This window comes from Nuphar pumila, chromosome 9, assembly GCF_984573655.1.
Source record: "Nuphar pumila chromosome 9, dmNupPumi1.hap1.1, whole genome shotgun sequence".
Classification (NCBI taxonomy): Eukaryota; Viridiplantae; Streptophyta; class Magnoliopsida; order Nymphaeales; family Nymphaeaceae; genus Nuphar; species Nuphar pumila.
The window spans coordinates 99576947-99601931 of NC_143257.1; the positions used below are offsets into that span (position 1 = coordinate 99576947).

Below are 24985 nucleotides of genomic sequence, written 5' to 3' on the forward strand. Positions count from 1 at the left end.
CAAGAATAAAACTATACTAAACAAAATAGACTAACTAAATACTAAGAATACGAAAGAAATCATTAACGAAATCTAATTGACTGATTACAATTGACAACTAATTCTACTTAAATCTAATAACAACTAACTAATTCCAAAACACTTAACTAACAATTTACTAATAACTACTACTTAGCAAAAGTAACTAAGCTAACAATTACACATTACTTGACTACTTCAAACAAAATTTTTATACTAATCACTAATGATTTAGTAAACTAACAGCTAACTACTCAATAAACTAATAGCTAACTATTTTTTTCAATTAACTAACATTACAAGTTTTAGTGAAAACCAGCAATTAAAAACAGTAGAAATTTCAGTGAAAATCAGTTTTAAAATCAACACAACCGTGAGAATCAGTTTTTTTTTTTTCTTTAATCAATAGACTGTGAAAATCAAAAACATATTATCGTGAAACTGATTTTTCACATTTGAATCACAATGCTCAATCTCACACAGGTAAGATTGGTTCTCACAGTGGCTCAGTGAGAGGAGTTGCCGGAGAACTGGAAAATGATCGGAAGTTGTGAAGGTGCCGGCAAACAAAGAAATCTGGCAGATCTAGAGATGAGGATTTCATCTAGTAGAAGAATCCGGCAGAGCAAGAAATGAAATCCAGTGGATAGAAAACTTGCGGACAATGTAAAGGCATTCCAAAAAATGATTCCAGCAGCTAACAGGGAAGATCTGTAATTTCACAGGGAATTCCGGCAGGATGACAGCGAAAGAAGGATCCACCGGAAGAGGCAATGGCGATTCTAGCAGATCTTACAGATCTGGAACTTCTCGGCAGGCTAAAGACGAGTTCTGGCGGCTGAAGATAAGCTCCGGCGGCTGAAGGTAAGCTCCGGCGGCTGAAGTTATTCCAGTTCTCTGATTAATATAGGAAATCAGTTTGATCGATCCATGCTCACACATGCCATGTTTCAATCATCGGAAGTCAGATGATTTTATTCCATCGTGAGACAAATTTTCACGGTGACTGGAAAAATTATTATGAAAAAGAGTGGATTCCGGTTAGCTGGAATGGATCCCGATTTTTTGCTCAATATCAGATTACGATTCCGGTAGATGGAGTTTCGTTGATCATCAATCAAATGCTCAAATGAAGTTCAAGCTTATCAAAACCAGAATCAATTGGATGTAATCGATCAGATGATCGATTTTTGTTTTTGTTTTTTTCAAATTGCTATCGATCATAAGAAAAAGAAGAAAAACAGTAAATCGAAATCAAGAAAAACTGGAATCAAATGCAATAGATCAAATGCAATAAAACCTGCAGAAAAAAATATTAAACAATGCAATCTAAAAATTTCTGAATCTACATACAGTAAATCAAAACATGAAATATGAATTCCAAAACATGAGTTCAAATGAAAATTCAGAGAGGAGAAAAGAAGAAGAAGAAGAAGAAGAAGAAGAAGAAGAAGAAGAAGAAGAAGAAGAAGAAGAAGAAGATAAGAAAAACTCACCAGAGGGGTTAGAAGAGAGGTGGAATCCTCTCTCTTGCTTTAGCCTTTGTTGGAATTCTCCACCGGAAAGAAGATGAGAAAAAGAGGGGAAAATAGGGAGAAGGAGAAGAAGAGGTAAGAAGAGGTGGAGAGGAAGGGGAAGAAGAGAGGGCTTGGGCAAAAGAGAGAAGACAAGCCTCTCTTCCCCCTACGTATGATATTTATAATTTTGAACTTTTCTCCATAAGTCACTCTTCTTTGTAAAATTGCATTTCAAAAACCTCTCTTCAAAAAGTTATTTACAAAACAACTTAAAATGACTATGTTTTAGAAAATACAAAACTAAGTCTATTTTAACTCTAATTTTTTATGATTTTCAAAAACTAAACTACTACAATTATGTCAAACACTAAAATGGGCATTAAAATGTAAAATAAAACTATTTTTCATGCATTTTCTATTTTTAAATCATTTTAGCACATTTACTCGAAACTAATATAAAATTGGGTTTTTAAATCATTTTCTCATGAAATCATGCATATTTTTATTTGAAAAATCCCTAAAATATATGCATGATCAGTAGCCAAGCCCAGCCTTCATCTTCATGGGCTCCTGTGATAGGTATATCATTTAACTAATTGGATGCTTGATTAGTTCAAATGCGTATTCTGAGAAAGTCTAACATATTTTTTTACAGATGATGTTTTGCCTGTACACGACCCACCTACACCAGTTGATCAAACAAGTCATGAGCCAACACAGGAAGTTGAGTCTTCTCAATCTGCCACAAGAAGACTCATTCGAATAGTGTATATCGATAATCAACCGTAAGTATTTCGTTTTCAATTATTGCATATCTTATAAATATTTTATATTGATATTTACTGTATACCAATTCATGTGCAGCACGAGGTTTGAGCTACAAGGAGTAGTACGGAAGATTAGGAATTCACTTCTTCAACATCTACCAGGACCAGTGGCTCAATGGAAAGAGTACCCAAAGGAGGTGTTAGACAGATTGTGGTCCTCATTCATGGTATATAGTTATATCTCATAGTTAATGTGTTTTATATTTAATTTATTTAAGTAATGTCTACTAGCTTTCTGAAAATATTTGTAGGCTTTGAATCGCTTCGCAACTACGGTGGAAGAAAATAATGCTAGGAAGGTGTGGCAGAACGTGGCTGCCAATCGATTTGCAGACATGCTGCACACTATGAAGACTGCAGCAAAAAAAACATCTGGCGTAATAGATGATCCATTACAGTGGAAGGGCCATGGCCTTATTACTATCAGGAGAGATTATTGGGATGAAATGTACGATAAGTGGGCGGGAGATGCATTTTGAAATCGCTCTGCGAAGGCTGCACAAAATCGAGCGAAAATGTCTGAAGCCCATCTACACATAGGTGGATCTAAGACATTTGGGAGCCACCTGAAGAAAATGCTAACTCATCAATATTTCATATTAATTTTATAAGTATTGTTGCAAACTTGTGAACTAAATCTTTTGTCCTTTAACTTCGCAGGAAGCAGAAAAAGGAGGCATTGTACCATACAGGATGTATTTGTTGAAACACATAAACGGAAGACCACAGGAGTCTTCGTATCAGAGAAGGCAAGAATGACAACGGTATGTATTTATTCTATTAATAATCATTGCAATATGCAAGTTATCATAATATTATCATTAATTATTAATGCATACTTTAAATATTATTTTGTAGGAGACATATGAGCAACAGATGGTAGAGCGATATGGCAATGACGCTACTCAGCATCCATCATTTGATCCTGCAGCATGGGTGACTGCAGTAGGTGAACCCAAAAAAGGTCGTGTGTTCGGGTTTGGGAGTAATCTGAACACTTCACTAGTTATTGCTTCTTCTAGTTACGGCTCACCGACTTCTTTCGCCGACATAAGCTCCAAGCAGCAGCATATTCTTTCCAGTGATGATGTACGTCAGATCATTAAGGACACAATGAATAACTACTTTCATGACACCGTCGCCCCCTTTCTCCGAGATGAGATCAACAATCTTGTGCTGAACAGAGGATCTTCGATTGCAGGTCCCTCTCAGGTATAATCACATATTCAGTTTTTTGTCTGTCTGCCTTAGAACACATATGAGCATAATCGAATCACATATATAACTTTTTGCCTGCCTTAGAGCACATATGAGCATGATAGAATCACATATAGAGTTTTTTGCCTACCTTAGAGCACATATGAGCATGCTATAATCACATATAAAGTTTTTTGCCTACCTTAGAGCACATATGAGCATGATAGAATCACATATAAAGTTTTTTTGCCTGCCTTAGAGCACATATGAGCATGATAGAATCACATATAGAGTTTTTTGCCTGCCTTAGAGCACATATGAGCATGCTATAATCACATTGCCTGCCTTAAAGCACATATGAGCATGATAGAATCATATATAAAGTTTTTTTGACTGCCTTAGAACACATATGAGCATGCTATAATCACATATTCAGTTTTTTGACTGCCTGAGAACACATATGAGCATGTTATAATCACATATTCAGTTTTTTGACTGCTTGAGAACACATATGAGCATGCCAAAATCACATATAGAATTTTTTTACTGCCTTAGAACATATATCATTCATGATATATTCACATATAAAGTTTTTTGCTTTGCCTGCCTTAGAGCACATATGAGCATGATAGAATCACATATAGAGTTTTTCTGTCTGCCTTAGAACACATGTGAGCATACTATAATCACATATTCAATTTTTTGATTGCCTTAGCACACATATGAGCATGATCGAATCACATATATAGTTTTTTGCCTGCCTTAGAGCACATATGAGCATGATAGAATCACATATAAAGTTTTTTTATTGCCTTAGAACACATATGAGCACATGATAGAATCACATATAGTGTGTAATTTATTTCAATATATTTTGTTTATCAATACTGACTATTCTTTTCTTGTGTAGGCTGCTAGCGATAATCAGCGTAGCAGAGCTGAATGGACAGATAAAGGCAATGAAGAAGAAGACGCACAAAATCTTGGTGATGATTAGAGAACTGTGTTGAAGTTCTATTTTTTTTTTGTTTCTTAAATGTAATTATTGAATTGTAGTTAATTGAACTTGTTAATTTTAAGGTGAAACGATTAATTTTTGTAGATTCCTTTTATATGGAATTTTTTGTGTGGTTTGTTTTTTATTTACAGAAAATATAAATTGTACAAGAAATATAAATTGTACCGTTCTCGGTATTTAATTTTCAAATAAATTTTTTTATTTTTTTTTTTGTGTTTGCGACGGATTAGCGACGGAACCATCCGTCACTATGCATATAAATCTAACGACGGATGTAAATTCGTCGCCAAGCCGTGGTCGCCGTTTAGTACCGGCGGATTGGCGACGGAATATATCGCTCCTTATTCCGTCGCAATTAGCGACAGACCTAGCGACGAATTTATTCCGTCGCCAGTTAGCATCGAAAAATTCGCAACGTAAGCATAATGTCGCCTAGTCGTCGCTAAGCCTGTTAGCGACGAAATAGCGACGGAATTTGGTCGTTGCTAATCCACGGCTTTGTTGTGGTGTTCAAGTCCTTATACATCTTCGTACTGCTAGGGTGAATGAAGTACCTAGAATGATGTGCCTCATTAAGAAGTTGTTTCCTAAGCTCTTCGTCCTTAAAAATACATACTCAATCTCAAAATTCCTTGGTCATCCACTGTAAAATCTAGAACCTCACCTTTTGATATTACTGATCTGATTCTTTCTAATTCTTGATCTAAGGGTTGCTTCTCTTCTATTTTATCCTAAATTTCAAACCCTAAGGTTGTCTAGACAAACATCAACCGACCTAGTAGGCATTGCACTTCAGTTTTTGGTTCCACAATACTAACAAGTAGGTTTGACACAGATATTCTTGTGGTTGACTCTGCTTTCTGACTAAGTGCATCAGCCACCACGTTGGCTCTCCCTAGATGATACTTTAATTCAAAATTATAATCTTTGAGTAGCTCAAGTCATCACCTCTGCCTCATATTTAATTCCTTTGGCGAGAACAAATATTTTAAACATTAATGGTCAGTGTAAACCTCAAAATTGTTCTCCATATAAGTAGTGTCACTAAATTTTGAGTGTAAACACTACCGTCACTAACGCTAGATCATGAGTTGGGTAATTCATCTTGTACACCTTTAATTGTCAAGATGTGTATGTGATAACCCTACCATGTTGCATCACTATAAACAATAAAACCTCCAATGCCAGAAGGTACACTAACACTTGTGTAGTGGTTAATTGCTTCTTGATTTTCTGAAAACTTTGTTCGCACTTCTCATTTCACTCAAACTTCGTATTCTTCTTTGTCAGCTTGGTCATTGGGACTGCCAATATTGAAAATTCTTTAACAAAGTACCTGTAATATTTAGCTAAACCCAAGAAACTCTAAATTTCTATGGCATTCTTGGGTGTAGACCAATTGGTCACCGCTTTCACTTTTGTTGGATCCACCATCACTCCCCCTTTACTGATGATATATCCCAAAAATAAGACTTGATCTATCCAGAACGTACACTTAGAGAACTTAGCACATAGCTTATGTTCTCTAAGTATTTACAAAACTATTCTCAAGTGTTTTGCATGTTATTCTTTATTGGTCGAATAGATGAGAATATCATCCACGAATACCACCACAAACTTTTCCAAAAATGGTCTAAACACCTGATTCATTAAATCCATGACTCCAGCTGGGGTATTCGTCAAACCAAAGGGTATGACCAGGAATTCATAATGCTCATATCTTGAGCAAAAAGTTGTCTTGGCCAAGTCCTCCTCCCAAAATTTCAACTGGTGATACTCGAAGCATAGATCCAACTTAGAAAAACAAGTTGCCCCTTGAAGTTGAATGAATAAATCATCTGTCTTTGGCAGTGGATACTTGTTTTTATTGTCATTGCATTCAATTTTCTGTAGTCTATGCATATACGCAGTGACCTATCCTTCTTTTTCATGAACAAGATCGGTGTGCCCTAAGGTGACATCGATGGTCGAATAAATTCAATATCCAACAACTCCTGCATTTGATCTTTGAGTTCTTTGAGCTCTGTAGGTCCCATCCTATAAGGTGCAATAGAGATGGGTGTCGTGCCAGGAGCTAAATCAATTTGAAACTTTACTTTCCTATCTAGTTGAAGTCCTGAAAGTTCTTCAAGGAAAACATCTACAAATTATTGCACGATATCTACCTCTAAGACTAAGAGGTTATCATTAACTTCGGTCTTCATATAAGCCAAATAACCAAGACAACCCTTCTGTAAGTAACAGCTGGCTTGAAGACATGAAATAATTGTCAGCTTTGCTAGTTTTCTAACACCATGAAAGATGAATATTGGGACTTTAGGGTATTGAAAACTGATGTTTTTTCTCTGACAATTGATTATTGCATGATGGTTAAATAACCAATCCATGCCCAAGATAATGTCCACTCTGTTAATTTCAATATCAAGAGGTCTACCAGTAATAGACGTTCTTCGATTTATACTATGCTTCCCTTGGTAACCTAATCTACATAAACAACCATTTTCACTAGTGTGTCTACTTGATATTTTATATTTAGAGTTATAGGTGAAATGAGTAATAGTGTTGCAAAAGTAGGGGTAGTAAAGTTATGTGTAGCATCCAAGTCAAAAAGAACATGAGCACTAACACCAGAAATCAGAAGTGTACCTTCTACCATATTCAAACTAGCCAGAGCTTCCTATAGAGTTGCCGCATAAACTCAGCCTGGAGCAACTGGTTTATCTTTAGGTTTTGCTCCCTTTCCTTACACTGGCTGGGGGCACTTCCTTGCAGTGTGTGTCATCTATCCGCAATTGTAGCACTTGATATTCTTTTTATCACAGCGGACTTCATGCTTAAAGTTGCAAGTCCTACAATTGTTGTTGCTCTTGGAAGGTGGTCATTGGTACTGGGGCTCCTTGGCTTCTTGTTTTTTAGGCTTCTTTCCCTACTGCTTACTGTTGTTTTCCCCACTTCTTTCATCCTGCGCCTTTAAAAATCTACCATTATTTTTCCTCTTCTTAAAAAAACCATGGGATGACAAACTGGACTATCCCTATTGTACTTGCTTTGGTTTCTCCTCTGTCTTCGGCTTTGTTGTTCAGGCATCCCAAAACTCATAACGAGATGCCACCTCCACCAGTCTGGTGATCTTCTGAATTTGCAGCGGTCCAACCATCTTCAGAATCTCAGGCTTTAGTCTGCGCTCATAGAACATGCATTTTTGCTTCTTTGTAGAGACTAAAGCCTTAACGAATCTGGACAATGAATTAAACTTGGTGGTGTAGGCCGTCATACTCATACTACCCTGTTTCAACTTTTTAAACTCTTATTCTTTTCCATTCTCTCGGTCTTGGGAAAGAATTGTCAATAGAACTTATTCCTAAAAGTGATCCAAGAAACAAACTCTCCATTTCCTAAGACATCTCTGATAGATCGCCACCAGTAGTCTACATCACTGACTAGGTTGGAAGCTGCAACCCAAGTCTTTTGGTCCTTGGGGCACTGTATCGCGTCCAGTGCCTTTTTTGCTTGCATTATCCATTTTTTGGCCACCTCTCCTCCATGAGTTCCATCGAAGGTAGGCACCCTCATATTCTTGAACTTCTCGGTCCAAGAATTGCTTCCTGATGCTACCTAGTTTTGGCTCTACTGCAACGAATTTTGTAACAACTCGTACAAAATTTTCTTTATAATATAGCCAAAAGGCACACCACTCCCCACCGTAGCATTTTCTTGCCGAAGTGAAATTGGTGATTGTAAACACCCTGAATTTTCACTCACCTCCCCGTCATTTCCACCAAGCACCATCATTCAGCCTTTGAAATCGCCGAAGGGCAAAATGGTCATTTTTTGAGCCCGGACCTTACAGAAGTCTAAATTGCATCTGCAACTCTCAAAATTTCTCTATTTTTGGCTCAGATGTTCAAAATTCTACTCCTGACAGAAGACGAGAATCTCCAAAGCCCGGTTCAGGATTACATTTCATAAGACATGTCATTGCATAGCATTGCATGAACATTTCATATCACTACACTGCACAGCATGTCATTTTGAGGTCCAGAACTCTCGATTTCAAAATTTTCAATCCAGATTTGAATTTCAACTCTTTTTAAAATCAATTTCAAAACCCTGGGTATTCAAAATTATCAATTCTTCTCATTTTACCCCCAGGACTCTGAATTTCAAAATATTTTATCAGGAAAACAATCTGGATAATTTTCAATAAATTTCATCTCAGATTTTGCTCTTTTGTCAACAAATTTCAAATATCTTCCTTTTACAAAATCGCCCTACAGGGGCCAAATCTTTTCAAAATTTCTGTTTTGCCAATTAGTCCAGATTTTGTGAAAATTCCAAAAAGAGGTTTTGTTGTCTTGTCCTTATTTCAATAAAGAAGCAATGTGGGACCCACACTGAGGTGGTGTCACACAAGCTTTTCTTTTGAAAAACCTGAACTTTGAAAAACCCAAAAATATAGGAGCCTTGTCCCCTGGATTGGCACCACTTGTCCTTTCTCTCTCCTCCTATTTACCTGCCATGTGTCAGCATAGGGTTCACCTAGAGGTGGCGCCACATGTCACCTTCTCTCTTCTGCCATTTTTTGACACGTGTCAGTGTGGGGGCTACCTTAAGAAGCCACCACATGTCATTAGACGTCCTCTTCATTTCATGCCATGTGTCAGTGCCCACCATCTTCACCCTGTGCCATGTGTCATTCCAAAGTCACCATGAGATGCCAAGTGTCATATGTTGTCTTGTTCAGAAAAAGTAAAGTTTGTCTCCCCTGAGGTGGCGCCATTTGAAGTGTGTCTTCTGCAGAGGACACATGTCAATCTCTCATTTCCTCAGAAAAAGCAAATGACACATGTCATTTCCTGCTCTCTTCAGAAAAAGCTAGAATTCAAACCATCAAATCCTTCCAGAGGTGGCGCAAATCCTGAACTCCACCTTTTCTACTTTGTCTGAGATGGCGCCACATGTACTTGGCCCTCCTTCTCTTCCCTCTACCACGTGTCAATCTCTGCTCCTTTCAGAAAAAGCAGGATGACACATGTCTCCCTCTACTTTTCTCAGAAAAGTAGGTGACACATGTCATTTCCAGCTTCCTTCAGAAAAAGTAGAGGACATATGTCACTCTTGGCCTTCTTCAAAAAAAGCAACCATTCAAAAAAATTCAAACCCAAGCTGAGGTGGTGCAAATCCTAATCCTTATCTTTTCTATCTGACCTAAGATGGCACCACATGTTCCTTGTTCCTCCCTCCTGCCACATGGCATTGTAGGAGCCACCCTGAGGTGGCACCACATGGCCAGACTTTCCTGCATCAGAAAAAGTCGGAACAACTCCCCTCTGAGGTGGCGTCTTCTGCTTCTTCAGCTCCTGCCTCCTGACATATGTCAATGTGGAGCCACCCTGAGGTGGCGCCACATGTCAGTCTCTCCTTTCCTCTAGAAAAAGCAGAAATTTAAATTTCAAACTCTCTCTGAGGTGGCACCATCTGAATCCTCTGCCTTTCCTTCTGACACATGTCAACGTGGATGCTCTGAGATGGCGCCACATAGCAGTCTCTCCTCCTTCCAGAATAAAGCAAAATTTGAATTTCAAACTCCAAGACAACACTCTCTGAGATGGCGCCACATGGAGGGCTCAGATTAAGCCTCTTTGAATTTCAAAATTTTCCAAAAATTTCTATAAATACAAGGCCCCACGCCTAGCCTAAAGGAGCTCCATTTGGATTTAGCATTTTCACACTGAGTGCCCTACTACACGGTTTTGAATTTTGGAATTCACGCCCTCTTTGGGCTCAGTTGAGAAGGTGCATTGAATCCCTAACCTTGTTCGTATCAATTCCAACTCAACCTAGGCGTGTGGATCGAATTTCGTGAACCCTCGGAGGCTCGGATCGAAAGACGAAAGAAGCCGTTGATAGCCGTTCATTTTGGGAGTTCCAAAGCTGCGGGAAAACACAAGGTGCACTTCTATCCCTATTGATTTCATTATAGTAATATCTTTATTCAATTTGTATTGTTGTTTTGAGAAAAGAGCTTATCTGAAGGATGGATCGAGCTATTCTCGTAAAATGACATATAGCAAACGAGTTTTTCATGCTTTCTTGATTCAAATTTTAGCATTTCATCACGTTCATGGATTAAAATAAGGTAGATTTATGTCTTATTTCATTAAGATAGCATCGTTTAGGAATTTATTTGATGTTTCATGTATCCTGTGTTATTTCAGTGATTCTCTATTTTTGTCAGTCAGTCCACTCGTCATTTTATGTATTTATTTTTATTTAAAAATGCCAAAAAAATCACAGTATGCGTACTTAGGTTCGGAATGATTTGAATCTGTTTACTATGGTAAAAGTTCAAAATGGTAGGTTGGGTTTTGTTACAAGGGATACATTTTGAAAATTTACTTCCGACTTGTAAAATCAAGATCTCTCTCATATGAGGTCCAATTTTCGATCTAAAAAATGTAAAGCACTTGGGATTATGTCTAGTATTTAATTTGAGTTTCTAATATTTTTATGAATTTTTTTGATATCTGACAAAAATCTGAGAGTTTGGGACACGTGTCAGAGCCTGATTTGGGTCTCTGAGATCTTAGATCGACTTAAGTCGATGGGTTCTCTTTGGGTATTGCTCCAAATCCGAATCTGTAAAAAGTGAATGTTATGTTCAAGATGTCCTCTGTTTGAATCTGAAAGCTTATGTTTTTAGAACAATATTAATATCGGTTTCAAATTTTTCTTGTCAGTCTTCTGTTTTGTCATATTCGTCTGCTCTGTTGATTTAGGCATGAAAAGTCGTATTTTTATCTTTGTTCCTGTTGATCAAGTGCCAAAATCATAAACATGAAAGTTGTTCCTGTCTGTGTCGTTAGTTCCTCAGTTAAATATGAGAAATTTCTATGGTAGAAGGCTATTTTTTATGCAATTTTACATCAGAAGAGAGTGATTTTACCTCCATCAGAACCAAATCCCTATTTCTGAACTCACCGTAGTTCAAATCCCAAGGTTATAAAAGACAAAATTGCTTATTTTTATGTCATTTAGCAGTTTGAAAAATCTCAGATGTTTCTATGGTGGAATTCTCGTATTACTGCATTAAGTGTTGCATTTGGTTCGGGTCCGTAGGCGAAATTTGCCCTTTTTAGGATTTTCTTTAAATTTTAGTATCTAAACCATGTCATTTCGTAATTTTTAGCATTCTAGGTTGTTTGTCAGAATAGGTAGATGTTTCATACCGAATTTGGTGTGATTTGGAATTCATTTGAGGCTGAGTTTAGCCATATCATCAAAACAGGGCCCCGCGGGACCCCGATCCAAGCGAAAATCAAGCGAAATTTATTATTTTTGATGAAGGATAACATGTCAAAATTCTGATTTTACAGTCCTAAGGTGTTTAGAAGCATGTCATCATGTCTTATCATGCATTTCATCATCATTTGTTTCAATTCGAATTTCAAAATCTCAATTTTATCAAAATTTCCTTCAAAAAACCCTGATTTTAAAGATGTAACCTTAATATTAGGGGTATTTTGGTCATTTTGACCCCAATTTCAAATTTTAAACTATTTTCTACTGAATTTCTTGCATTTTCATCATTTCAAATATCAAGGAAGCATGAAAATAGAGTTTATATCCAATTAAGTCCAATAATTTTATAATATTATTGGAAAAACTCACATATTTGAGCTAACCTTATTTCAAGTTTGGCAAGGACATTCAAAAGAAGGAGCTGAAATCTGCAATTTCCATTTATTTCATTTATTTAGTGACGTAATAATGTAAATTTTGGAATAAGAGATTTAATTTTCTGCTTAGACTAGGATGCATATCATATAGTTTGAATTTATGCAATATCTTGTTTATGTGATTCATGCATTTTATTTCAAAAGCACTATGGATGTACATGAATGGCACATGCACCAACTCTTAGGGAGTTGATGAACTCGGTGGAGTCCATATTTACGGCCCTAGTCGGAATATGGACGAGACCCAGATCCATCATCTTTCTACCAGTCACATTGAGCCTACACTCTTAGGCTATCTTAAAATGCACATCATATTTCCAATTTTGCAAAACATTGTGAATTAAATCAAATAAACTCTGAACATATTCATGGCCACAATCAGAATATGTGAAGGATTTATTTTGACTTAATACACATTTTTCCAACAAAATCTTTTCAAAGTGCATTCATTCACTCATATCATTTGCATCATGAAATCATTGGTTTTCTCATGATTTTCTTAAGAAAATTTCATTCTCAAGAAATCAGTTTCTCAAGAAATCAGTTTCTCAAGAAACTTCTAAAATTTCCGAAGTTGGATTTCCAAAATCAATTTTTTCCACAGTTTTCCATGAAAAAGGTTATTTTCTCAAGATTTTCAAAAGAAGTCTCTCACCTTTCTCAAAGATCAAAATCAATTTCCAAGTGTTTCAAGGCTAAGATTCTCAGGATTTCAGTTTCCCGAGTTTCAATTTTCCTTCTCCAAAGAATTTTCCAATGAATCTCAACCATTTTCCAAAGAAAGCTTTCAAAACTTGAAGCTTTTTCTAACAAGCATTTTCCCTTCCAGTGTTCACCTTTTTCTCAAGAATCACTTCTATTTTCCCAGGATTTTCAACCATTCATGATTTTCCCAAATCTTCATAAACTTTCTCGTGATTTCAAAACCCTTTTCATCTGAGTTTCCTGAGAAATTGACTTTCACCTTTTCCCTGAGAAATATCTTTCAACTCCAAATATTTTCCAAGCATGCATCATGTTTTTCCTACTTCCATTTTCCAAAATCTCATAGCACATGCCTGAATTCTCTGTGCATTTAGGATAGAATACAATTTCGATAATTTCACTAAGTCAAGCACAATTTTGGTCCTTGGTTCGATTACCCCTATTAAAGGCGGCAGGAACGGTCGAACCTCGTACCGACAGGTCGAGCCCCATCCCATGAATTTTCCCGCAATTTTCAAAATGGAGGCGAGTATTTCAAAACATTTTTCAAAATCCGGTCAAGTTTGAAGCGCGAAAGCATTTCCCTCTCTCTTCCACAAGGAAGGGAAGACGGGAAAAATTTTTGTGACGATAACAGTGATGCTCCTCCACCTTCTACTCCCATACCCCTTGGAGGCAGACTGCCTGATGCCTATGGAGATATAGTACCACTGGGGATTGCAGTACCCCTTCTTGCAGAACCCTCATTTGTTTGCCTTGCTTGAGAAGGGCCTACTCAACTCCTACTTGCTTGGGAGCCCTTGGACTGGTATGATGTACCTTGACGAGTCATCATACTATAATTAAGAGTAGAGTGTATTAATGAGTAGTTATACTTGTTTATTTATTCACATTTACGTAAGTAGACACATTCATCACACAAAATTTATTATTTATTCAAAAGACATCTTTACAATGTTTTCACTGGTTCTTCTGTAATATAACCCATGAATTCTTTCTAACAACTAGGCTACAACAGGTCTTTATTACTCGACTAACAAGTCACTCAATGAATATAATGGAATCCAATAAGGGGTTGTGATACTTGGGGTGTATGTAGGTTCCTCTTCATCCTCAGAGTCTAAAGGAATCCTAACAGGTGTTGGTGGTGTCATATTGCTAAAGGTGCGTTGGTATGCATGCCTATTCCTATGCCATCTACCTCTCCTAGGTAGAGACATGCCTCAAAGAGGTTGCGACAATCCTCTTGCTTGTTCCTCTTCTAGGATGGTAGTGCTTATGTCATATTGTACTATTGTTCTCCTAACATCCTCGTGATAGGATGTTTTGTGCAGCTCCTAACTTCTTCTTTTGCTATTGGTAGGTGTAGTTTTGCTTGGCCTTTTCCTATAGTGGTCATAGCAGGTCATACTGCAACCTGCACAACACGTTGTTGCATCCCTACCTCCACGGTTTACCATTGATCCTCTCCTAACATGCCTATAAGGAGGACATCTCTGTGACGTTGGCGATCCTTGAAAGGGTGGTGGTTGGGTGATGCTACCTCTTTTGCTTTATATCCTTGCATCTGATTGCTGATTATCACTATGATTGGAGCCGGGGGAGGTGTCATACTTCTAATTGTCTTGGTCACATTCATCATGGCTGTCACAAAAAGTGAGAGGACAACTACCATTTGGTCTATGTGAATAACCTTTGGATGCCTTCGCCTTCCTGCATCCCTATCACTCCATTGGTTGCTCTCGTTGCTATTACTACTATTAGCGTCCATACCTGCTGACATGAGACACTCAATAAGTTTAGGATCTAACCAACTACGTAGACTTTCTGATGACTCATTGCCACTGATTCATTTGAATTGTTCAAATTATCCTTCCTATAGGACCTTATAATCTTCATAACCCTCAATCCATGATATTTTTTTATTTCAAAATCTAACTTTTTCCCCAAAATCTGGCTTAAATACCAATTATAATTACCCAAACTGGGGACTCTCGAGCCCGGATTTGTGGACGTTAGTTCTTAGAGACCAAAATAACCTAAAAACTATGCCAATTTTTTTTTTCATAATAACTGAATTAAAGGTTCATGCATCCATTAATAATAATTGTTACCATCCAAATAATGTCACAAGTACATAAGCAAAATAAATATAAAATATAAATTGAATAATACTTCAAGTGTGATGAAGTCTGATGGTAGCTGAGTCACAAGACCATGGTCAATTCCTCCTGTGAGCAGCAGTCCCTGAACCTATAGTTTAGACAAGACTGTTACAACTGTAGTGAGCTCTAATTAAGCTCCTAATCTTAGTTTAGTTTGCTAACTAAGCACACATGTTGTTCATAGATTTTATCCCCTTTACCATTCTCTATATTATCATTCACAAAGTAGACATCTACATTCTACTCTAATCAGCTATTCCATAAATAGCCTCCTTGGGTGTAGCAACCCGTGTAGACAACTCAGAGCCTACGGCATTGACCAGACATATGAACCACTCAAGACAACATAGTCCAAACCGACCCAGACTATAGACACAAGGACTGCAGTTGCTCTTTGGTTGTAAGCCGGGAGCCACAAAGTGCTAATTGGTAGCTAGCCGAAGAACTCAGGCGACTATACCTGCCCCCAAGGTACTCAAGAAGCTATAGCTGCTCCTAAGGTTTTGTGGTTCATGCTACATCCTACATGTGTCTAGTGGGCAATGTTTTAACCCCTAAGAGTTATATAGGAATGTCTGAGCAATTTCTAAGGTACACACAAAGTACACACCTCAACAATGCCTTAGACCATGTCTTACCTAGTAGAGTTTCTTATTATGCTATGTATGATTATCTTATGCACATTATTCTTTCAACTTTCATTTCTTAAAGTTAGTGTCTTATACAATCATCAATGTATGTCTACTAATTACTTTTAACAGGTATTCATATGTCATATATTTAAGGAAAATGACCCACCACAAAATTAACTTATTAAATCATGACACTTACAATGCCCCTCCCAAGGCATAAGCGTGACATTCTCAAGATAGGTCACATTCTGAAACTCTGAAACTCTACACTCATTTCTCAAAATCATACATCAATCTTTTACATGCAGTAATGTCATAATTTTTTTCACATAGGATACATTCATAATTAAATCATGTCATAAATCAAGAAACATGTAACATGTATCATCCTATTTAAGCATCATACTGAACATCAAGGTTATGGATTCCTAAGCATGTTAAACAGTTGTTCTATTCAAAATGAAATAAAATTAGCTTATTTAAAACACATGAAATCACATTGAAAGATGCCTAAACCAACTAGCATGTATTTTATTTAACTAAGTTGAAACTTGCAAACGTTCACTTACCTGAAACACTTAAATTCCAACTGTAAGGAATAACCTTAGCCTTCTCGCAAGTTTTGATCTTAAATAGATGAATATCTCGTATCATCATTTAAAGTCTCATTATTGTAAAAAAATATGAAAATACCCCTAGATTTTAATGCTAAATTCTTACTTTGTTCTTTTAGAGTTTTTATCATATCCCTTGCTAATGGATCCTACTCGACGAGAAGAATTCGAGGATCCAAAAATTACTTGAATTCAATATTGGGGTGCAAAGTTATATCTTATTTATGAATTGAGCATGTCGAAGGCAAAATTATCTTTTTACTCTTCAACAACCCCTGGGTTCCTATAATTTTTTCAATTTGTTTTGTCTTTACACCACACCTAATTCGCATCCACTATAGTTTAGATATAGTTTAACTAGATTTTTTGATTAAATTTCAGATCTAGATTCACTCTTATTCTAAAGCGGATCATTAAAGTTTCAACTATAACTATGACTGGATCTTGGATCTGATATGCCTGATTCAAACTTTTTTGTGATGGTTTGGCACACGTTTGGCATCAATGATGGAAAAGACTTAGATTTGGATTAAACCTAACTGGATTCAATTAGGTTTGGATTCACTTTGTGTACACGCGATTCGATTTGAGTTTGGATCCAATTCGAATCCAAACTTGTATCTGAGTCGTATTGAAAAAATTGAGGTCTTCGCCATCTAGATTTTCACTCTGCTTCATGTACAAGTCCATCTCCACTTACACACACACACACACACACACACACACACACATATATATATATATATATATATATATCTTAAAAACTTGTCTGACTCGATCTAACCTAATCTTTGGCCCGACTCGGTGAGGACTGAGTCAGTCTGCCAACAACAGACCCAACTCAGTCTGGATATAGTGTTGATCCGCTGAAAACAGATCCAACTCGGTCTGTCCAGACCGAGCCGGTCGTGTCTAAATCAATCAGATTTGATCAGTCAGTTTGTTCAGACCGATTCGATTTGTTAAAACATGTCAAACCTGACTCGGGTTGTTCAGGCTGAGTCAGACTGTTGACACCTCTCATACCTGACTCGGTCTGTTAAAACATGCCAGACCTGACTCATGCTGCTCAGGCCGAGTCAGTATGTTGACACCGCTCAAACCCGACTCGGATTCTACAAGCCCGACTCGATCTTGTCTAAAGACTTTGCTGGCAAAATATTATAATGCACCAGCCAAAAACTAACTATTTTTTGGCATAGTATTATACCGTGCCATCAAGACATTCTTTACTGGATCCATAATTTTTGCGCCGAAGAAAAAATGTTTGATAGTGCAGTTCTTTTCTGCGCCAGTAAATTCAACTTTACAATGAAGTTACAGCTCAGGTGCTCCAGCAAAAAGCCTTATTTTTTGTTGTGGCATTGGTAAACAAACTAAATGAACCAAACAAAGGGTGTTCAATACCAAACAAAGGGTGTTCAAGTTGGGCTCATTCTTGCTTTGAGCCGAGCTAAGCTCGAGCTCATGGAGAGCCCAAGTTAGATGAGCCAAACTCGACTGGCTCGTTTGGAAAAAAAGGTATATTTCTAAAAACTAAAAATAATAAAGTTTACACTCTAAACCACTAAGCGAAGCTTAACTGGATCATTTGCAATATAAATACATTATTTCAAAACTGTGAGCTATAGATTTGAAATCTAAACTTACTGCTTGCAAGCCAAAGCTTCAACTATCTGCACTCTATGACATACTTTATTACTAGTTATGAAGGCCGAGCTGAGCCGAACACTCACTCTTAGTGTTCGGCTTGCTGAGCATATTTCACCAGTTTGAACCAGCACTTTACCAACCCTAGCTGGAAGACAAACAACTTGGTGAGTACAGTTGGAACGTTAGACATAAGACTGTAAGGAGCCAATTGTGCCACGTAAAATAGAGTTAATAAGTCGCAAGTAGAGCTTAGGGTATGTGGCCACTCTATCTCTATATACATGCATGTGCTTTTTTGCACGGCAAGTTGCAGACAAAGGCACAAAGGCTCACACATGATGTACACAAAAGGTGCATGTGGAGATATGAACTTTGCGTGTGAGGAGGGCTCCATGTGACCATCCAGATCAATCTGGACAACCCTTTGTCATGCATTGCAGCTGCACCTAAGCCTAGTATTTGACCACCCTTTTGCTGTGTTGTGGCTGCACTCAAACCAAGAACTAGGAGAAAAGGCACATCACTACTTGCACTGTATATGATTCTCTTTTTGTCATAAATAAGATGAAAAGAGATCCTCTGAGAGGCTGATATTATGGCTGCTATGGTCCCTTAAATTGCTCCAACACTATCGTAATAAGGGTGATCCCCTCATGCATCTCTGCATATGGTAACTTCTGAATTTTGATTGTGAAGTAGCACCAAATTGATAGATGACAGATATCTTCGATTTCTCGTGAGCCTTTTTTTTCTTGTGGTAATGGTGGAGGAACTAGTGACCTCAAGACCCACATGGCCCACTGAACTTACCTCGTGAATCTCAATGTTTTACTTTATTTGTTCGTGTTCACACCCATGATTTATGAAACAATTAAATACTAAAAGCCAAACCCTTTTCAACTTGCTTCCCAAAATGATCTAAACAGACGGGCTTTTAGCGGTGCTGGTTTATAGGCATTGATTGGTTACTGAAGGTAGATATTAACATCCACCTTAAGAAGGATGCACACCCCACTATATTCCTTTGTTTCGATATTGGCTGTAAACTGCTTTCCATGTCAAGCTTCTTTTTTTTTAGAGAGAGAGAGAGATTGGATTTTCACACTTGGATAGTATCAAGGGTTGTGAACCTTTATAGGTATAAGCAATAACTTCTTACAACATAACGGTGACGGTAAAACAAATTTAAATTTTGATGAAATATCCTTTAAATTGTCTGGCCATTTTTGAAAAATTATAAAGATATTTTTTGGCAATGGATATCTATATTTATGCTTTTATATATTGTATAAATATAATTACGAAAGGGGAAAGTGTATATTATATTCTTCTTCTTTTAAAAAAGGTGTATTATATTCCTTGGTAGAAAATGTCGATGGGGAAGCTAATGGAAACGCTTTTTATTTGCATTCCCGCCTTTTGAAAAGAGACGTAAACGGATTTCTTACTATTGACATTCATTGCCCGTTCAACATTTTTATTACATATCTTTCACAAACATATTCAATAACTTAATCATAGGAAATATTATTTAACTCTGCACTAAGATCTCGTGTAAAATGACCTGAATCAATTTTGATTGAGAATTTTTGTATAGGATGCACATGGACTCATGAGATTTCATGTTAATTATTTACATAAACCTCTTATTATCAATTTTTTTTATCCTTAATGCTGCCAAGTCTTTGATGTGAAAAAAAGAACAAAATAGTTACTTGATAATCAAAGAGTGGCACATTTTATACTTGGTATATACACCAATATTCATCAATATTCGCCCATTTCACAATCACATTGCTCAGTTAAAACACATAATCTGCATGATGCATATCTTACCGATCTTTTGTAATTAATTACATCTAGAATGTTGATAAAAGAAACTAAAGCAATCCCTTCTTTCAGATTTTTTGTGTAGCTCATAAAATTGTAGTCTGATCAAGTATTTACCTAGATTTTGAGATATGCTATGCTTTTAAGCTCTTGACGAAAAAATATTTCATCTTAGCATAGAATAACCTAGAAAAGGGGGGGCAGGGGTGTGGTGTTACTGTCGACTCTGAAAAGTAGTTAGGACACCCGTGAAAAAAACTTGTCTAGCGCTCCTTCATGAAAAAAATTTAGCTTTACCCACATGACATCCCCTTTTGTCTTTAAGCTCGCTTTACGCTTATCCAAATTCATGAACAAAAGGGACAAGCAAATCACCCACATCCATAACTGCATCCTTTGGTAGTTATATAAATTACCCTTCAACCTACCGTCTACATGCCAAGATAGCATACAATCTCAAGACCCTCTCTTTTCTTGTTGAAAATCTCAAGACTATACCTTGAATTTTCTGTTTCTCTTAAAGCTTGTTCACACCAATCATGGCACCCCAAACACAAGTGATGCCAAATGGGTACCTCAGAAGTGACTTCCCTAAGGCCCCTAGACTACCTATGGAAACCCTTCAAAGGGCTGTCTCTGACCTATCCCTTGAACTCAAGAAGGAAAAGATTGTGGATTCCAAGCTACTTCCCCCTATCTCAGAAGTGGAGAAGGCTGCATGTGAATGTTGTGGGATGTGTGAGGACTTCACATCAGAGTACATAAGGAATATTAGGGAGAGGTATTGTGGGAGTTGGGTTTGTGGGCTATGTGCTGTGGCAATTGATGAAGAGGTAGGCAGACTTGGGAGTGATACCATACAAGAGGCGCTCAATTCCCATATGTCAGTGTGTGTTAGATTCAATAGAGTAGGCAGAACAAACCCTGCGCTCTTCCTAGCAGATGGCATGAGGGAGATCCTTAAGAAGAGTGCACGTGTGAGGTCACCGGTGGCTGGCCCGCACAATTGCATGGGTCCGAGGCGATCCAGGATCTTGCGGAGCTCGAGCTGCATTCCAGCAATCACAAAGGAGGCAGCTAGAGCTCATGTTTCTCACTGAAAGCAAAGATGAAGTTTTTTTCCTTTTTGATGGTGGTTGGCTATGGGATGAGCACAAACTGGTCTTGTGAGTGCTTTTTTTTTCCTCCCTTGGGGGGTTTTGCATGGTGAACCACCATATAGGGAAACAAATTGAAACCCTTGTTGTCGCCTTAATTTGGCTTGTTTTATCACATTCTTGTGGGATTTCTTTTTCATTTTTTTTTCTTTTTTATAGAATTGTCCAGTTTGTCTGTGTGAATCATGTTGGTGTGGTATTTTTTGTGGGTATTCCAACATTATGTGTTTCTATGTTTGTACTTGGCTATCTCATTTATAATTTGATAGCAAGCAATGACAATGTGTAATATATCAAAAAGTAACTTTGTGATATATCAAGATGGTAACGTGTGAGTTTTCTAAAATATCGCTATTGTGCATTCCTCAAAAGAAATATATGTGTCTCTCCATGTGGTTGTGGTTCTTGATCTCAGTTGATTGTATAATAATTACGATGATTCCCAGACTGGATTCATCAAGTGCTCATGTGTATATGGATGTGAAGAAATGTAGGAATCCTGGTTGTACATGGCACAGTATCATTAGTTCCAAAACCATTTTAATGTTAGTCATGTCTCGCAATGTTGACGGATATGCATGGGCTGTGTCGATTTAATTTGCTTCACCATTTTTGCCCATAGTAATGTATCCAACACCCTAAGCTAATTGAGAGGTGATGAAATTTTTTGAGAGAAACATATTTAATTGCTTTTTTCTTTTTTTTTCTGAAGAATACATCACAAATGACTAAAAACGAGTGACGAGATAACTCGATAGATCTGCAAGAATGACCCACCGACCTAAAGAGGAGGTGACGGCGAGCCAGGCCACTTGAAATAAAATCTGCTGCGCAGTTTACGATGGGCAGCTCTAGCTAGAGCAACTGAATCCAGGTGGGTGTCCTCATGAATCCGAGCATTTCGTTGGAGCGAGATTAGGCACCACAGAATAAGGATGGAACAACGCCAAGCAAAGGTAAGCTTCGGGCCCCAATGGCGGATGTGCGAGGCGATAAGGACTGCCCTTAGATTGTAAGACTTATGCCAATGAGGGAGTAAAGAGTGCTAAATGAAACTGCAGCAGTTCTTCAGATAAACGCATCCTCAAAACAGGTGCAAGGTAGACTCCTGGGCGCAATGACATAAGACACATTTACTGGGCAGGTTAAAACCATGTCTCTTAAGCACTGCGTTTGTCAACAACCTGACATGGAGGAATAACTAGGCGGTGATGGATCCTCAAATTCGAAACGCCTGGTCCCAGAGAGCTTCTGATGGGAGTCATTGCACGCTTGCTGGCCCTAACATACGGTAGCAGGAGCTGATGCTAAATTGGTCGTCCGAGGTGTGGTTCGAGAGCAAGGCTTGTCAAGGGCGTCAGATGGGGTAAGAGGGGAGAGGTCATTGTTGGGTCTCCTCCTGCAAGGCACAACAAAAGGAAGCGAAAGGTGTACCTAATGCCACCATCAGTGAACCGGGATCGATGGAAGGCGGTGGCGTCTAGTGCAAGGGAAACCGCTGGTGGCTGGAATAGGGTGAGCTTCGCTCCTCAGTCGGACTACAGCCCTATGATGAGTTCAGACTCCTTCAGCAGTCGGTGAGTAGGATCCCTCTTCCCTCTCTTTATGAAAAACACTCAGAAAGAGGTAATTTATGCCTTAACCCTTCTTTGTTTTTCTCTTGATTTTCCTACATTCAGGGTCGCTCATGGATACCCTTGTGTAGCTGTAGCAAGGGAACGATTAGCGTAATTGTTCCCTCTCTGAATTTCCTTATGTTTATCGGAAGGAGCACTATAAGGGGAAAGTTACCATATGTCTATGTGTGGCTTATTCCAACATGCTCTCACTTATTTCGACAATAAACCAATAAACTTTATGGGAATTGCTTGATGAATAGATTGGCCTTTAAAAAATTTATTCTACAGATCCTTAGTTAAATCTTTAATCCTTATGAGATTAACAACAACTACAATGAGAATCAATAAACTGTATGTGATCACTTTATTCATGTGCATATGTCAAAAATAGTTTAACAAGCTTATCATCAATACATGTTCGGAATATAATCTCAGTGATAGCCCTTTAGTAAGAGGATCAACAATCATCTCTTTGGTACCAATATTAACAATATGCACTAGATGATTCTTTGTCCTTTCTTTAACAACAAAATACTTTAGTTTTATATGCTTACATGATGTAGTACTTTTGTTGTTGTTCAAAAAGAACACTGCAACTTCATTATCACAATAGACCTTCAGTGGCTTCTCAATGAAATCGACCACCTTTAATTGTGATATGAAGTTCTTCAACCATATGACCTGTGAAGTAGTCTCGTACAATGCTATGAATTTTGTCTCTATGGTGTGAGCAGCAATTGTCGTCGGTTTCTCACTCCTCCAAGAGATCGCTCCCCCAGCAAGTAAGAAGATATACCCAGTACTAAACTTTCTACTATCAAGGCATCCTCCTAAGTCTGCATCTGAGTACCCAACGACCTTGAGGTGATCAACTTTATGATACATCAACATATAGACTTTTGTCCCTTGCAAATACCGCAAGACTTTTTTATCAGCCTTTCAATGAGATATGTCTGGATTAGGCTGGAATCTACCAAGCATCCCTACTGCGAAGAAAATATTTGGACGTGAAAAAGTTTGCATGCATTGCAAGTTTCCAACAACTGATGCATATGGATAAGCATTCATCTGTGCTTTGTCAACTTCATTCTGTGAACAATTCTTTAAGCTCAATTTGTCACCTTTTGATATGGGTGTAATATCAAGAGAACAATTCTTCATCCCATATCGCTTTAACACCTTATTTATGTAGAATCTTTGGGAGAGGCCTAGAAAACCTTTTGCTCTGTCTCGACGAATCTCAATGCCAAGAACATAAGCAACCTCACCCATATCTTTCATATCAAAATATAATGCAAGAAATTATTTTGTCTCTAAAAGTAACTTTATATCGTTGGTTGTCAGCAAAATATCATCCACATACAACATCAATATAATGAACTTACTCTCACTTTCCTTAAGGTATATACATTGATCAATAATATTTTATGTAAACCCGAAAGTCACAATGACTTGAAAAAATTTAATATACCATTGTCGGGAGGCCTATTTAAGTCCATATATTGATTTGTTAAGCTTGCAAACCAAACGATCATCTTTAGAGAAACCAAGAGGTTGTTTTATGTATACCTCTTCATTCAGATCCCCGTTGAGGAACGCTATTTTAACATCCATCTGATTTTGCTCTAAGTCATAATGATCTATGAGGGTCAAAATTATCCTCATTGACTCCTTAGTTGAGACAGAAGAAAATATCTCATTATAGTCAATACCCTCCATCTGAGTGAATCCTTTAGCAACCAATCTTGCCTTATATCTCTCTGTGTTACCGTTGAAGTCATTTTTGGTCTTAAAGACCCATTTACACCCTATGAGTTTTACTCCCTTAGGTAACTCGACAAAATCCCACACTTGATTCTTAGCCATAGAGTTCAACTCTTCTTTCATGGCTTTTATCCAGTACGAAGATTGTTTGCTTTCAACAGCTTTCATAAAAGTCAATGGGTCATCATCTATATCTATGAAATCATTAGGCTCCTGAAGATACACCACATAATCAGGATGTATGGCAGATTTTTTAACTCTTATGGATCTCCAAACAAGTCGTTCTTCAGGCTTAGATTGAACCTATTCATCATGTTTGTGCTCTTCTGCATTGTCCACAATAGGTTCACTTTAGATTTGTGCATCAACAAGCGGATGATCAACCACATCATCATTAGGGATAATAATGTGGTATGTCTCGGTGTTTTCCTTAACAGATAATGAAATTGGATCCTGTATTTCCTCAAAACTAAGGTTTTAAAGTGCAGTTAATCCTACTGAATCATCTTCAAGAAATTTTGCCTTATATG

General features: G+C 37.6%; 1 protein-coding gene across 1 annotated transcript; it reads left to right on the forward strand.

Moving 5' to 3' along the window:
* Positions 1 to 20454: 20454 nt before the first annotated feature.
* On the forward strand, positions 20455 to 21015 carry LOC149828750 (uncharacterized). Its single transcript, XM_090017133.1, has one exon. It carries the CDS (start codon positions 20455 to 20457, stop codon positions 21013 to 21015), a length of 561 nt encoding a protein of 186 aa, XP_089873259.1.
* The last annotated feature ends 3970 nt before the right edge of the window (positions 21016 to 24985 follow it).